The sequence below is a fragment of the Epinephelus lanceolatus genome, chromosome 5, assembly GCF_041903045.1.
Source record: "Epinephelus lanceolatus isolate andai-2023 chromosome 5, ASM4190304v1, whole genome shotgun sequence".
NCBI classification, from domain to species: Eukaryota; Metazoa; Chordata; class Actinopteri; order Perciformes; family Serranidae; genus Epinephelus; species Epinephelus lanceolatus.
In genome coordinates, this window is record NC_135738.1 from 10,418,869 (window position 1) to 10,433,675 (window position 14,807).

General features: G+C 41.2%; 1 protein-coding gene across 2 annotated transcripts in view; it reads right to left on the minus strand.

Moving 5' to 3' along the window:
• fbln1 (fibulin 1) overlaps positions 1-14,807 on the minus strand; it is a 46,364-nt gene that overhangs the window by 19,261 nt on the left and 12,296 nt on the right. The window contains exons 5-15 of one of the 2 annotated variants that reach the window (XM_033635607.2): positions 10,799-10,861; positions 10,612-10,698; positions 10,313-10,450; positions 10,061-10,198; positions 8,767-8,910; positions 8,554-8,679; positions 8,272-8,397; positions 5,946-6,065; positions 5,617-5,748; positions 4,567-4,690; positions 1,079-3,398 (exon numbers count right to left, since the gene is read on the minus strand). In XM_033635607.2, coding sequence (XP_033491498.1) covers positions 3,017-3,398; positions 4,567-4,690; positions 5,617-5,748; positions 5,946-6,065; positions 8,272-8,397; positions 8,554-8,679; positions 8,767-8,910; positions 10,061-10,198; positions 10,313-10,450; positions 10,612-10,698; positions 10,799-10,861 — 1,580 coding nt within the window. In that variant the 3' untranslated portion in view covers positions 1,079-3,016. Of the gene's footprint in view, positions 1-1,078; positions 3,399-4,566; positions 4,691-5,616; positions 5,749-5,945; positions 6,066-8,271; positions 8,398-8,553; positions 8,680-8,766; positions 8,911-10,060; positions 10,199-10,312; positions 10,451-10,611; positions 10,699-10,798; positions 10,862-14,807 lie in introns of those variants that run through there. The other variant, XM_033635606.2, reaches the window with a different exon arrangement.

Sequence of the window (14,807 nt, forward strand, 5' to 3'; positions counted from 1 at the left end):
ACATTGATAACGCCCCAACACAAACACTGCAGGGCATCATTCATTCTGTGCGCGGTGATGTTGCTGCACCACAAATTGTTCAGACCACCAGCCAGAGCCCAGAGCCCCATAACTCAATGTCAAAGGGGAAGAAAAAACCTTATGCGCACCACTATGTTCTTATTTTAAGGATATCCCCACTAGGGACCAAGTGCATCCTTACTGGCCTGACAGCTAAGGACAGGAGGAACCTAGGACATCTGAATTTACAGTTATTATAAGCCACAGCCCTCGGGCAGCAGCCTCACAGCACGTCAAACTATTTATACTCTCTCCTGCTGGTGCACATTTCCCTCTCCTTTGCCACTGCATCCCATCGCGTGTCACTTACTCAGCCTTCATTTGGATTATCTGTCTGCTTTGGGGTTTACACCCGCAGTATGCAGTGGAAATCTGTGCATTTCACATTAAGCCTGAAATGTAATGGGAGCTAAAGAGATGTGCATGAAAATAGCTGCCAGAGAAAGACGTATTTGCGGTGCAAGGTAACTGATGTTTGGGAAGTGGGAGTAACAATACAGTAATCGGCCCAGTCTGGCTCTTTTCTGAATGGAATTTGGAGGTGTGGAATTACTTTATGGACTTAATAAATAGTGGAAATTGACATAGATGAAAACTTGTGTGTGTTTCAAAGCCTATTTAAAAATACAGGTCTGGTTCACTTCTGTGTTCATGAACATTACTGATGCAGGAAACTTTTAAAACATAATAAAATCATTAAATAAATCAGTAATTATCTAGAGCTGGTGTGTTTATTAAAATAACTTGTGTATGTATTTTTGTAGATAATCAACCCTTTTTTTTTAATCAGATCACAAAACATACTTTGACTTTAAATATTTGCATCACTAGAGATTTGCATGTGTCAATGGACTTCCTCTTCACTGAAGCTGTTGGAATAATAGTAACATGAAACTATGTGAGGAAGTCTTCTTGCCTCCATCTGTGATTTGGCCTCACATTCCAGCTGCTCCCTTCACTGTATTTGATTAAAGCCCACAATGCACCATTATCAAGAACTGGATTTGACTTGAACATGTGTTATTTCTATTTCAATTTTAATAGAAAACTGTTCATCCAACACATAAACCATAAAATACTGCAAAACGTCAGACTTTATCATGCAACCATCATCAGATTACACTCAGTTGTAGGCAAACTTGGGTCGTTACCATTTCATCATTTACCCTGACCTAGGACGCCACCTAGCGGCTATCACGGTGCCATACCTCCAAGAAGATACATTCAGTTGGACCTAGTTTGCACTGCTCACTCATTATTCTTAATTCTAGTAGTAAAAACTGATTATGCAAAATGCTACAGTACTAAGAAACTGTGCTTCTTTCTCCTGATTTTGTGTTGTTTTGTTTCATATCCACTCTCAAAAAAGGGTGTGTCATCTTAACACTTGTTTTGTGTCGAACAGAGTCATATCTGTGGTGATTTATAGCAAAATAAAAGATGAAATAGACAAGGCTGGACAAATAGTCTGACAGAGGGGGCAGCTGCCTCACAGTACTAGATGATCAGTGCCTGTGAAAGCTGCAGAGTCACTAGCTGGGTCTCCATGCAAATATAGTGCAAGTTTTAACAAAACTGAGAACATCTGCAAAGGAAAATGCAGGTTTATATGGTTTGCCATCCACTACTGTTTTTGGGAGATGATTCAATAATAACAATACTTTTCAAATCAGATGCTAATGCAGAACAAGGTGCAACGAGATGATGGAATTAAAGAAAGAATTATTAAGTCAGACTTCACACAAAGGAAAACAATGGATGTATAATAATGGGCAGCACACTGGACAATGGGAATAGAATTCTAGAAACAGCTGTGTGTTCTTAGAAGAGTTCTGGCAACAGCACTGTGTGGATAAGTGTGTTAAAAGCCATCCAGAGATGATTTAGAGAGCTTGTAGTGGTCTATGCAATGACGGTACACCATGACTGCATGTCATCATTTATTTGCTCAATCTCCCCCAGGTGTAAACATATTTTTGTAAAATTTTTGGAGGGAATTTTTGTTGTTTCCACTCTGTTTTTTTAAACTGTGCAAATTTATAAATGCACATAAAAACAGGTGGGTGGAATCACATCAACTGTGCCTGTTGGTTTGTAGTAATTTGATGCATTGAAAAATGGTGAACAGGAATGGTGTGACATTTTAGGAAATGCACTTAAAAAACTACTCACTTTTCTGTCAAAGTCAACATTGTTAAATGAAATTGTTTTTATAGAGGACAGGATGATGCACAGATACTGTATAAAGGGCGACAGGGGTCGTTAGCAGGGCCGTCCATAAGGGGGGAAAAAAGGTGAAAACTTTCGAGCCCCCGTCCGCTACAGCAAGGACAAAGCCTTTTTATGTGGGGCACCTGCTCTACCAGGTGAGCTCCTGGATGCCCCGAGTATGTGCTATTTTGAAGCCTGGTTCATTCTAAAAACACCTCTCCTGAAAATGGTATGCAGTTTTTTGTTTTTTCTTTTGTATGCAACTGTTGCAAAAAAGTGGACTGCACATGAGCACACAAATGCGTCGATACGAGTGAAGCAGATTTGGGGAGAGCCCACAACTGGAGCTTTTCAGGGGATAAGCCAGTTCTGTGGATGGGACTATTTGTTAGGGGCCCACAGCTCATTTCTGCTCTGGGGCCCCAAGCCAGTTGATTCAGCCATTAGTTTGGGCACATTTTTAGGCAGGCCTTACTCTAATCACACAAATCTATGAATGAAAGAAAATGATTTTTGATTATAACAATGAATTTTTAGTAACTGGAAATCCTAATTTTTATTTATATCTACGCAGAATGTAACATACAGTAGTCTGCATCACCATGCTTCGCTTTGAACATACTGTGACGTTATCTCGCAGTGTTGCGGATGATTTTTTTCTGTTAACTCTACGACACAGTGCATTTAAAATGACACATCCTTTTTAAGAGTGTATTAACTTGTGACCCTGTGTAACTTTAGTGTTTTATTCTAGTAGGGGATTGTAAGGTACTCTGGGCTCCTCCTGGGTAACAAACACCAGCACTTTAGCCAGGTACGTGCTGAGCGTGCCGTAGCGACGCAGCCTTAGCTCCAGAGATAGATCGAAGTCCTGCGGCTTGTTGATGAGCTTTGCCACCGACATGACGCCGCCAGTGGCCACCTGCTCCGTCTTGAAGAAACCGCCCTCGTTGCCAGAGGTGATAGCGATCTGGATGTCGTCGCCGGCCACGGTGTGGGAGGGGCCCATGCGGAAGATGTTGGTGAAGACGGGGATGTTGGTGGGGAAGGTGAGGTAGTAGTAGGTTATTCTCAGGGGCATGGCCAGGCACTCGACAGACTCATTGCAAAGCAAGCGTTCACATCGACTGCAAAGAGAGAAAGGGTATGGGAAGGGGCGGGGGCGGGGGCAGGATGGGACAAGACAGAACAAAACAGGCACAGGGAGAAGGAGAGAGAGACCAGGTGTAAATTTAATTTGCCGTGCATGGCATGCAGTGGGAGAAACATCAGTCTCTGCAGCGTAAACCTTCACAGGCCAGTCACGGTGCCCTCTGTGGGATCATGCAAGAGTCACTGGTGCTTCCATAACAGGGTGGTCATACACAGCCTCTATTGTAGCCACTGAGCAAATATCCATATGCATTTCATCATTATAAAACAACAGAACATGCTACAGCCAAAATCTTTTCTCAAGTCATTCCAGCATGGAGCATACTGGACATGCACAGCCTTGAATACCATCTCAATCAGGGGCAGTTTAAAAGGCCTGACATCATTTACCAGTAGGATAACCACTCAAACTTGACTGTGAATCAGACCTTGCTGTGTGAGTGTTTTTGTGTCAATGTTTGCATTATTTATGTCTGTCTATTGATGATAATATTGCTGGGAGAGCAGAGGACAATGTGTCCCATTAAGCAACAGTCACTACATTTACATGCACACTAATATTCACCAATATTCTGATTTTTATTACAGGTCATGTAAACAGCATATTACATTTAAATATTTCTATATTAGGCCTTGTTCTGATTGTAGCATTTTCCGATTAAGACGTGGGATATTTCGGTATTATTCAGGTTTTAAAAGCATTCTTTCGGTGTGTGTACAACACATTCGGACTATGCATTTTAAGTTGGGTTTTTACTGCAGTTTGTGACATATAACCTCTTGTCTCTTGCCTTTTTACAGTCAGCTCTGGGCGTTAGACTTTGATATCAACATAGATACATGGAAATACTGCATTCAAGAAGGTGGTTGAAGGAATAAAAGGAGGTTGTTTTTTAACAGTACAACAAGTCCGCCATTTTGATGCAAAGAAGCAAAATGACAAACGGCTCCAGCCACTTTTCTACGTCTTAACGTGATTACAACATGTTAAGGCAAGTTAATCAGAGTATGTGTGGCTGCATGTAAACAGGAATATGAGTGTAACATTTGTTATCATTAGCCATGTATTTTGGAATACGAGTAAAAAACTGTATATTTTGTGCATGTAAACATAGTCAACATGCACCCAGTCCAGATACTCACGTCTCTCCAACGCGCCGGTAGTTGTTTGGACAGTCGAAGGACAGGCATCTGAATCCTCCCTGTACATTAAAGCAGCTCTGATTCTCCGCGCACGTGTGTGTTCCTGTCACACATTCATCAATATCTGGGAGTGAAAGGACAAAAAGTGGATTTATATTTTTTATAAAGCCCAATATCACAAATCACTTTACAGATGGATTTCTAATGATGTTACCTAAAGGAAGCATATATAGAGTAAATAGGATTGGTCCGAGCACAGAACCTTGCAGAACTCCAAAACAAACTTTAGTACATAAGAATGATTCATCATGAACGTGAACAGACTGAAAATGATCAGATAAATAAGATTTAAACCAGCTTAGTGCAGAACCTTTTAGGTCAATTAAGTGATCCAGTCTCTGTAGCAGAATTTGATGGTCAATTGTGTCAAACGCCGTACTAAGATCTAATAAAACAAGTACAGAGACGAGTCCTTTGTCTGAAGCAATCAGAAGGTCATTTGTAATTTTAACTAGTGCTGTCTCAGTGCTATGATGCACTCTAAATCCTGACTGAAATTCCTCAAATAAATTATTATCATGGAGAAAATCACACAGCTGGTCTGCGACTACTTTCTCAAGGATCTCTGAAAGAAAGGGAAGATTAGATATTGGTCTATAGTTGGCTAACACCTCTGGATCCAGGGTGGGCTTTTTTAGTAGAGGTTTAATTACAGCTACCTTAAAAGACTGTGGTACATAGCCTGTTAATAGGGATATATTGATCATATCTAATATATGAGTGTTAACTAAAGGAAAGACCTCCTTAAGTAGCCTAGTTGGGATGGGGTCTAAGAGACACGTTGATGATTTAGATGAAGAAATCACTGCAGTCAATTCTTGAAGAGAAATCGGGGAAAAGCAATCTAAATATATATTAGGTCTTACAGCTGTGTTCATCATCTATTCATTCCAAATAAAACTACCTCTATATAATACATATGGCATGGTTTTTGGTAGTAAAAAAATAACGTATCCTGTGAGCCTGCAACTTTCGTGTAGGATAGCTTACCCTGGCAGCTGCGGCCGTTGGGTGCCAAGGTGTAGCCATTGACAGGACAGGAACAGTGGAAGCTGCCGGGGGTGTTGTGACAGCGATAGGAGCAAATATGACCTCCAGTGGGCAGGGCACACTCATCTATATCTAAAAATGTCACAGTGACAGATAAAAACAAGTCAAACCAGAGAGCAGATAGAAGAAATATATATTCTAACTGCTTATGATTGATCTGTTTCATTTGCTTTACTGAATGCTAACGCATGAATAGATTCTCCGTAGCAGATTTTAGCTCAGTAGTACCACACATCCTCAAAGTACCTGTTGAAACGGTTCCACTTTACCTTCACAAGTCATTCCATCTATGTCACTGAGCTGGTAACCACGGCGACAGTAACACTGGTAGGAGCCGTACACGTTGGCACACTCTTGGCTACATGGGTTGCTCTCACACTCATTCAAATCTACAGAGAGGAAAAAGTAACAGACCTTTTAAGAATGCATGATTTCAAGGGCCTGAAGTGTGGGATTTCTCCCCCAAAAGTAGCTACCAATTGTTATTTTTAGTTTATATTTTTACTAGAATGTCTGGGGAAATATTTTTGGTCTAATAAAGTACAGTTGGGTATTTGTGAAGTCAACTACTGAATGCCTGTCTCCATTTCGATGAATGTTGGACTGTGAAAACACCAGGGACATCAATGGAAATATGTCTGCACTGGGTGGCACCAGCTATGTGTAAATTCAAACGTAGCCTCGTTTGATTGGTTCTCTAATTAAGATTACATACTACTAACATTTTAAGGGTTGCACCAGCTGACATAGTTTCACTGTATGCAAAGTTAGAACATAAACTTTAGAGGTATACTGTGCAGGACACGCTCGCCAGTAAATCTGACGGTAAAAGCCAACTCCAGATTCACTCTGGTTTGACGTTTCGCTTCGCTATATTAATGTTGTTTTAGCGATGTGTGTCTTGGACGCCTGTTAATTACAGTCTGGCACCTGGTCACTACCTTTTTATAGAGCCCTGACCTCAATTGAGTGCTGTGGGGGTACACACCCATAAACATCCTGAGTGCAGAAAATAAGACATGACAGGCAGAGGGCAGAGTCTCTGTAGAAAAATACACTGCCACACACTTCTACTGGGTCATAGGTAATGATGGAGAGGGATTAGTTCTGTATGAGTCTATATATTGTTTTCAGGAAAAGGTTGGGGAGAAGTAAATTAAACAACACATTGCCGTGGCTTTTATTCTCAAAATAGAGATGCTTGAAATTGAATAGGAGTGTCTGTAAACGTGCAAAATACAGGGCATACATACACATGAGGGTACAGTTACATTTGTTATTCTGCACAGTAGCTGCAGATTAAGGTTGTACGGTTATCACCTAATCATAATGCTTTGTCCTAATTAACGTACTGTTTTGTTGCTGTTAAAGTTAGCTATTTTTTGCACTTTTCATGACAGGCCACATCAAGAGAAAACATAACTTTCTGCAGTAATATTATATTATATTATATAAAATTAGGAAACGAATGTCATGGTAAACAAAATGTTTTGATACATCAATGCACACAACAGCTACAGATAAATAAATTTGCCATTATGTTAAATTACATAGAAGGTTATCCACATAAGAGTACAGCAACAACTTCATTACACACAAAATAATTCCATGACTTTTACAAAAAAGTATCATCACACATGACATCTTGGTGTGGTACAACAGCTGCTCCGCGGCTGACAAAAAAGCCCTGAACAGATTCAGGAAGTCAGCCCAGAAAATAACACACACACGCAGCTACCATCACTTTCTGAAATATATCACACCAGATGCCAACAACGAGCAAAGAACATTATTCAGGATATTTCCCACCCAGGTCACATTCATTTCACACTGCTGCCTTCTGGGAGGCGCTACAGATTTATTCAGGCCCGTACCTCCAGATTGTCCCTTAGCTTTTATCCCAGTGATATCAGACAGCTGAACTTGCACACACACTGACTGACCTACTGCTGCTCTCCCACCGATTGCACTTTAGAGGACTGTGCAATATAGTTACTTATGTTTATCGACCGATCGCTGCTTGACTGTGCAATATATATATTTGTTTATTACATTTATGTCTATTTATTATTGTGTGTTGTTGCTGTCTTGTTTTAAGTATGTTTTTCTTTTATCATTCTTGTCTCCTTTAATGACCACATGGGGCCTGCAGTTTTAATCTCATTGTACCATGTATAATGACAATAAAGGTATTCAGCATTCATTAAAACTTCCAATGATTTTTAGTAATTCTATGACGTTTCCTGGTCTGGAAAATGTGATTGTTAATAGTCAATGACTTTTCTGGGTTTTTTTTAAGATCATGTGAACCCTATAGTTCCAGCGTATAGTTTAGTGTGGATTTGCAGTCTAACTTAGGACCCTCACAGCGGATAAGGAAAAACTCACCCCCCAAAAAAACTTTAACGGGGGAACAAAATGGTAGAAACCTCAGGAAGAGCAACTGAGGAGGGATCCCTCTTCTAAGATGGACAGATGTGCAATAGATCAGAACAGTAATCCGTATGACGCAATAACGAATAAAAAGAGGGACAGACAGAGAGAAAAAGTGAGACAGAGAAGTTGCCTGTTAGTGTGGAAGGTGAGGTGCCTTACCGTCACAATTCCTGCCATCACCAGCGAGCTTGAAGCCGGTGGTGCAGCTACACTGGTATGATCCAAGTGTGTTCTCACACTTATGAGCACACAGGCGGCCAGGGTAATGCCTGCATTCATTAATATCTAAAACACAAAGTCCAAATATGCCACAGTGAGACGATGAAATTATGACAAATGTCTGTTACACACATTGTGACCAGTACTAGGTATACCTACAAGCATTGCATGCATTTGGATTACTTATGTGAGAACATGACGTGAAATCGATCAGCTACTCACCCTCACAGACCCGACTGATGCTGTTGAAGATGTAGCCCGTCTCACACTCGCAGCGGTAGGAGCCTATCAGGTTGATGCAACCATGACCCGCACAGACCTTTTCAGGGCCCTTACACTCATCAATATCTGTGGAGGGAGAACACCATGATATGCACCTCAGGTAGGTTAGTAAGATGCTTTGTTATCTAGGAGCAGTGAGTGTTTCAGTCGTACCAACGCAGCGATTGCCCTCCTCATTGAGGTGGTATCCTCGGCCGCAGTTAACGGAGTTCCTCTGGCACATGTAGGAGCCGACTGTGTTGACACAGGTCTGCCCACGGTGGCATGGGCCCGTCTGGCTAACACACTCATTGATATCTGAAAACACAGATACAGATAACACTGTTACATCGTGAAAAGATTGCTTTGATCCATCCAATGTCCAATTTGTCAGGTTTCTTTGAGTGCGGTGACCCATTTATTTGAACACATGCTCACCTTCACACAGGTTAAACACTGTATGTCCATAATTCACCTCAGGTAAGTTTCCACTTTACAGTTTCACAGTCCATCACAGCTAAGTGTTCATTCATCAATTCCAGTTTCAACATGCTACAAATTCTTCATGCTGCCACACTTAACACGGTCAAAAAACGGTTTGCTTTTCCCGTCACACATATGCCAAGTCCTGACATTCTTAATTCTTAGAATAAGCAAATTGAAGATGGTCATGTGTCAGCTGTTCCTTGTGGTTCCTTGTTTGTCTCTCTTTGTGTCTGTGTGTCTGGTTGTGCTCTCATCAGTTCAGTTACCAATCAACTCTTGCTGGCAATCTGCCTGCTCACCTGAAAGCCATCCACTAATCAACCCCAGCAGCCCTGGCTCTGCAGTCCAGTCTCCACCAGATCGTTCGGTCTACCTTGAGGTACCAACTACGGTCTATTTATTGCTTTTTTTCCACTTGGATTTTTTGCCTCCACACTCACTGGTCACCTGTTTGCCCGCGCAACCAACTCTCCTAATGGACACAGGATACGCGAGGCAACCATCGTTCACACGCAAAAGTGTAGTTAAAAAGCAAGTATATCTCTGAGTCTTCCTGTAATTACCAAGCAGTAACCTAGGGGGCAGTAACATGAAGCCAATGTAGGAGTGCCAAAAACTGCAGTTCCTCACATAGCCACTTGAGGCTGGCTCCAAAAATGACTCAATCCCCATAGACCCCGATGTTAAAATGCCAAACTTTACAGCAGAAACAAACATGTTTACAGCCTGGCACAATTTTCCTGTTCATGACAAATGTCGCCTATCACTCACCTTTTACTAAGGCTTAAAATTATGCATAATTAAAGGCATGGCAGCTTTAAGTGACAGCCTGTCTAAGAATAGTGTCTTCGATTCAACCCTTGCTCCTCCACAGCTCCAACCCCAATGTTATTCTGCCAGTTTATTCACAGGCTGTGCCTAATATCACCAAAAATACATCATATAAAATGTGTACTTGCTGTTGTAGTAGTGAGGTGCTTACCAATGCAGCTGCCAAGGGCATCCTGGATATATCCAGCACCACACTTGACCTTAGGGACACAACGGAACGACCCCTGGGTGTTTTGGCACTCAAACTCTGGGCCACAGTTATGGATACCAGTCTCACACTCATCAATATCTGGGTAAAGAAATCACAGACAAAAATTCCATTGAAGGCCAGCACCTAAAACAATAAAAAACAACCAACTAAGATACACAGTAACAGAGGCAGACTGAGGACAGTTTGACTGACCTTTACAATTGTTGTTGTCAGTGAGTTCATAGCCAGTCCCACAGCTGACCTCTCTCTGGCAACGGAACGAGCCCTCTGTGTTGATACAGCGCTCTCCTGCTCGACAGTTGCTGGCTCCCAGCAAACACTCGTTGATATCTGAGAGCATGTGAAAGCAGAGGTTCACTTATTGTGCTGATGTTTCCAATAGTGACACGCAGTATTACAGCATTTGTATCACAAAACTTTCACAAGTATAACTCTCCTCTGTGCTGTTAAGTCTCTGTTTAAAGTTGAAGATGGGAGGGACTATTACTCACCCTCACAGCTCTTTCCATCTGGCTTGAGTTTGAAGCCTTTGTGGCAGGTGCAAGTGTCATTGCCTACACAGTTATGAGCACATTTCCCTAAAAAGAATCACAAACAGGTTGATAATTGATTGCTGAGTTTGCAAGATTAAATAATTTAGGTGTAGAAAAGGTTGTTTATTGACATATTATACTATACCTTGGCACATATCATTTAATACTGAATTATCTCCATTGTCACTGGTGTCATCCTTGTTTGGTACTGCATGAAAGAAGAAAAACATGTTTTTATGTCTTGCATCTTAAAGGGATAGCTCGGATTTTTTGAAGTAGGGTTGTATGTTGTTCCAGTCGGCACGCCCTCTGTTTAGAGAAGCAGGCTGCAGTCCAACATGAAGTTAAGCAATGTACTGCTGGGGACTGGGGTCAGCAACAAAACATATTTTAGTCACCCCAAAAAAAAGTCCCACCCAAAACAATCAGTATCAGTTTAAGTGTACGCGATATTGAGAGTACTTTCACCAGTTTACTTTTCCATCACACTGCCCATTTTGTCAGGGAAGCTGTTAAGTTCCCATCTATGCTCTCATTAAACCAGGCTCCACTGAGAAAAACAGTAATTTTGGCTCGCTGACCACAGGAGCTGCTGGTCTACCACTGCTTTGATCAGTTAGTTAGTTAATGTTATGGTGCGACTCTGGTGAATCTGAACTAAGCTTTCTTAATGCCAGTGTCACACAATAGCTCAAACAACCAAATGGATAGAGGCAGTAGTAGATCAGCAACTCCTGTGTTCAGCAGTGTTAAATCACTGTTTTTCTCAATGGAGTCTGGCTTTGAAGAAAGTGATATAACGGCTTCATTTTCCTGTAAATCACCATCTGATGTTAGGGTAAAGCAGTGAAAATACTTGTGGGAAGTGGGAATGTTATAGGTTGCTAAAATATGTTTTGTTGCTGACCCCTCTACAGCAGTACATTGCTTAGCTTCCATGTTGGACCCCAGCCTGCTTCTCCAAACTGGGGGTGTGCCTGACATTTACTGTCTATGGAAAAGTAACCCATACAACTCCACATCAAAAACACTGAACTATCCCTTTACCACCTTATACCTTTATGTAAAGAAGCAAAAACTGTTTTTTTTTCAGGGCTAGCTATTTCCTATATCGAAGAAGCTTCTTCAGTTCTAACAGACTGGTGCAGAGTAACTCTGTGTGGATGTAACGGTGCGTTCGTTTTGTACTCGGAGGTCGGAAATTCCCAGTTCCCAGTCAGAAGTTTAAACTCGAACGCACCCTCAGATCGGATTTCCAACTCGGAGCACCCGCATCAACCCCGACTTACGAATTCAAGATGGCTGCTGGTTACATACATAGTGAGTAAACACTCTGCTAAAGTACTGTTTATAGCAATTTTATCTTATTTGTTTTACATTAGGTCAGCCATACCCATAGTACTGTTCAATTTTTATCCGTGGGCATGTTGCTACACTGTCTGTATGTGCAAAATACCACAGAGCGTTGTTATCAACTGATATTGCTAACAGTGGCTACGGCTAGCCCAGTGGTAGAATGGTAACGTTCTTGCAGGTGTCCATGTTTTGTTCTGACTTGTCCACCATTGTCAACTAGAATGCAAAAACTGTTGTTAACTTGGAGGTGACGTCATTCCCACTTCTGACTTCTGACCTCCGAGTACAAAACGAACGCACCATAAGCCCTTTCAGAGTTGTTAAGGTCAACTGTGTGTCGTTGACCCACCTGGCCATTTTGTGTGTCGTTAAGGTTAGATGGGTTCAGGGTGGGTGAATGGGTGTTCAGCTGTCTGGGGATTGATCTCAAGATTGCATTGTAGGTGGGTGATAGTGGTGTTGTTGGCCACTTCCTCTGTTTAACGATGGTCATTTGATTACCATGACCTGGATAACTGAGAGTCTTCATCGACATTCTCTGCTTATTCTATTGCCTTGTAAGATTTCCGATGGCCTTACTGTGGGTGAACGAAAAAACAAATCAGAGCCGAGAAGTCTCTAACGCAGCTGTAAATCCAGTCAATTACTGCTCATGAACTGCAGTCAAACTGTCAAATTGACCTATGGCTAAGTCCCTCAAATGCGATGAGCCAATCACAGTGTGTATAGCCATTCCCATACACTCGGACATTCTCTGCCTGGACGTTCATTGAAATGCATTACATAAAGTAAGTTTTGTTCAGTTTTATGAGCTTTTTCGGAGATTTGAAGTTTAAAAATGGTCAAACGGTGTGTATGGGGTACATGCAACTCTGACACAAGGTATCCTGAGAGGCTGGGCGACAAGGTGTATTTAAACACTTTAAACCACATCTCAACCGAGAAAAGTGTCTCCTTTGGATAAAGTTGCGTGGTAACGTTAGACCACAACATCAACTCAACGTGAGTAAGATTAACAATGATGTCTACATCTGTTCTAAGGTAAGTCAACATTGTGTTTGAGGCAACATATTGTCACTTTGCTGGAAAGAAATATGAAGTTATTTTTAACATCTCTAGCTAACGTTAGCTAAAGTTAGCCAAACGTTAGCTCCTAGCTGCGTTGTTCATCATGTCACCTTGTTTGCTGGGAGTTCATTAGCCTATTTTGTTCTAGTTTTGTACTTTGGTGATCGTACATCATTGTTAGCTGTTGTCCAAAGGGCTCTAGTTAAGCTAACGTTAACTTCTGGAGCTTAGCTTCATTAACTTATCTGTAATGGCAGAGATAACAAAGGTTGGCAAACGTTATGCTGAATGATTCAGTGTAAATACTGTAGCACCAAACTAACGGAGAGACACTCTTGGTAAAGATGGTAAAAAGGCCGTTATCCTTTTCTCATATTCTGAGCCAAAAACCTTAACTTCAGTGGCACTTTAACTTGTTGTCTTTGATGGTGACAGCAACGAGATGCGGTTCACAAGCGTACACTGTGACCTGTAAATTTTGGCCTGTAATTTAAGCTTTTCATCGACCTTCTCAACAATAAAATGATGAATATATCCCTCCAATGCGTAGTTTAGGCCCTTTTGGTTACTTCTCAATGACATCTGATCGTTACGTCCCCAAAAATCATCAATTGCCTCCTGTGAAATGCCGTGTACTGTGACACCTGCCATAGCGCCGGTCACTGAATGTTGATAGTTTGTCCGAGTGAGTGGAGGGGGGCGTGGCTTAGTCATAGGTCAATTTGGCACATGAATCAAGATTCTGGAACTGCATTGTTTATTTCTCATCTAAATATTTTCAGAAAAATATTTTAGTATACTGCCTAACTGAAAAAGAAAAAACTTTGCTCCAACCAGTGGGCAATGCTAAGTTCTCGGCTCCACTGTATCCAACATGGCGGTCAGGTCACAAACTTTCTTATTTTACTGTTAAACAGTAAAAAAATAACCTTAGAATAAGCCGTTTATATCTACATGATAAGTGCAAAAATATGTTTCTGAAAATATTTGGGCAAGGAATATGCAATGCAGTAACAGAGCCTTGATTCATATTTGATCAGCGCTGCCTAGTTTGACTGCAGCTCATGAGCAGTGATTGACAAGATTGACAACGATGTTCAAGACTCCTCGGCTCTGATTGGTTGTTTTCAGTGCACTGCAGTAGATTCTTGCAAAAGGCAGAAGGAAGGGAGGAGGGACTTTATGTTTTTCACAGATAATCTGTCTCGTGTACTTCTCTCAGAATATAGTGACAGTTTCAGCAAATATAATACAAGTTATTTTAAAAGTGTTACCAACTGTAGCTTTAAACGTCAGATGGCATAACATCATTAATGCCATAATAATACTCAAGACCAAGGTGACATTTTCAAATATGTCTTTTGTCTGTCCATCACTCCAAAACTATTAAATGGGATAAATAAAATCCACAAATGCTCACAAATGAAAAGCTGGAACTGGGAAATCTCTGGCATTTTTTCTGGAGTTTCCATGAGTAATACACTAAATACCTACCAGCTCCAGAGTTGGTGTCCTTTAGCTGAACCTTGTTTGTGTTTAGGCACAAGCCAAAAGATGGCCGCAATGACCTCAAACATCCAGGAGGGGGCAGTGTGGGCTCATGTTGACAACACCAGCTGTGCTCTGATTTCTACACTTAATTATTCTTCCTTCTTCTGTTTATCTTCCAATATTTTAAAATTCAATTTAAAATGTTGGGCACAGGTTTTTCCCTATTTTTTTCCTGTTTT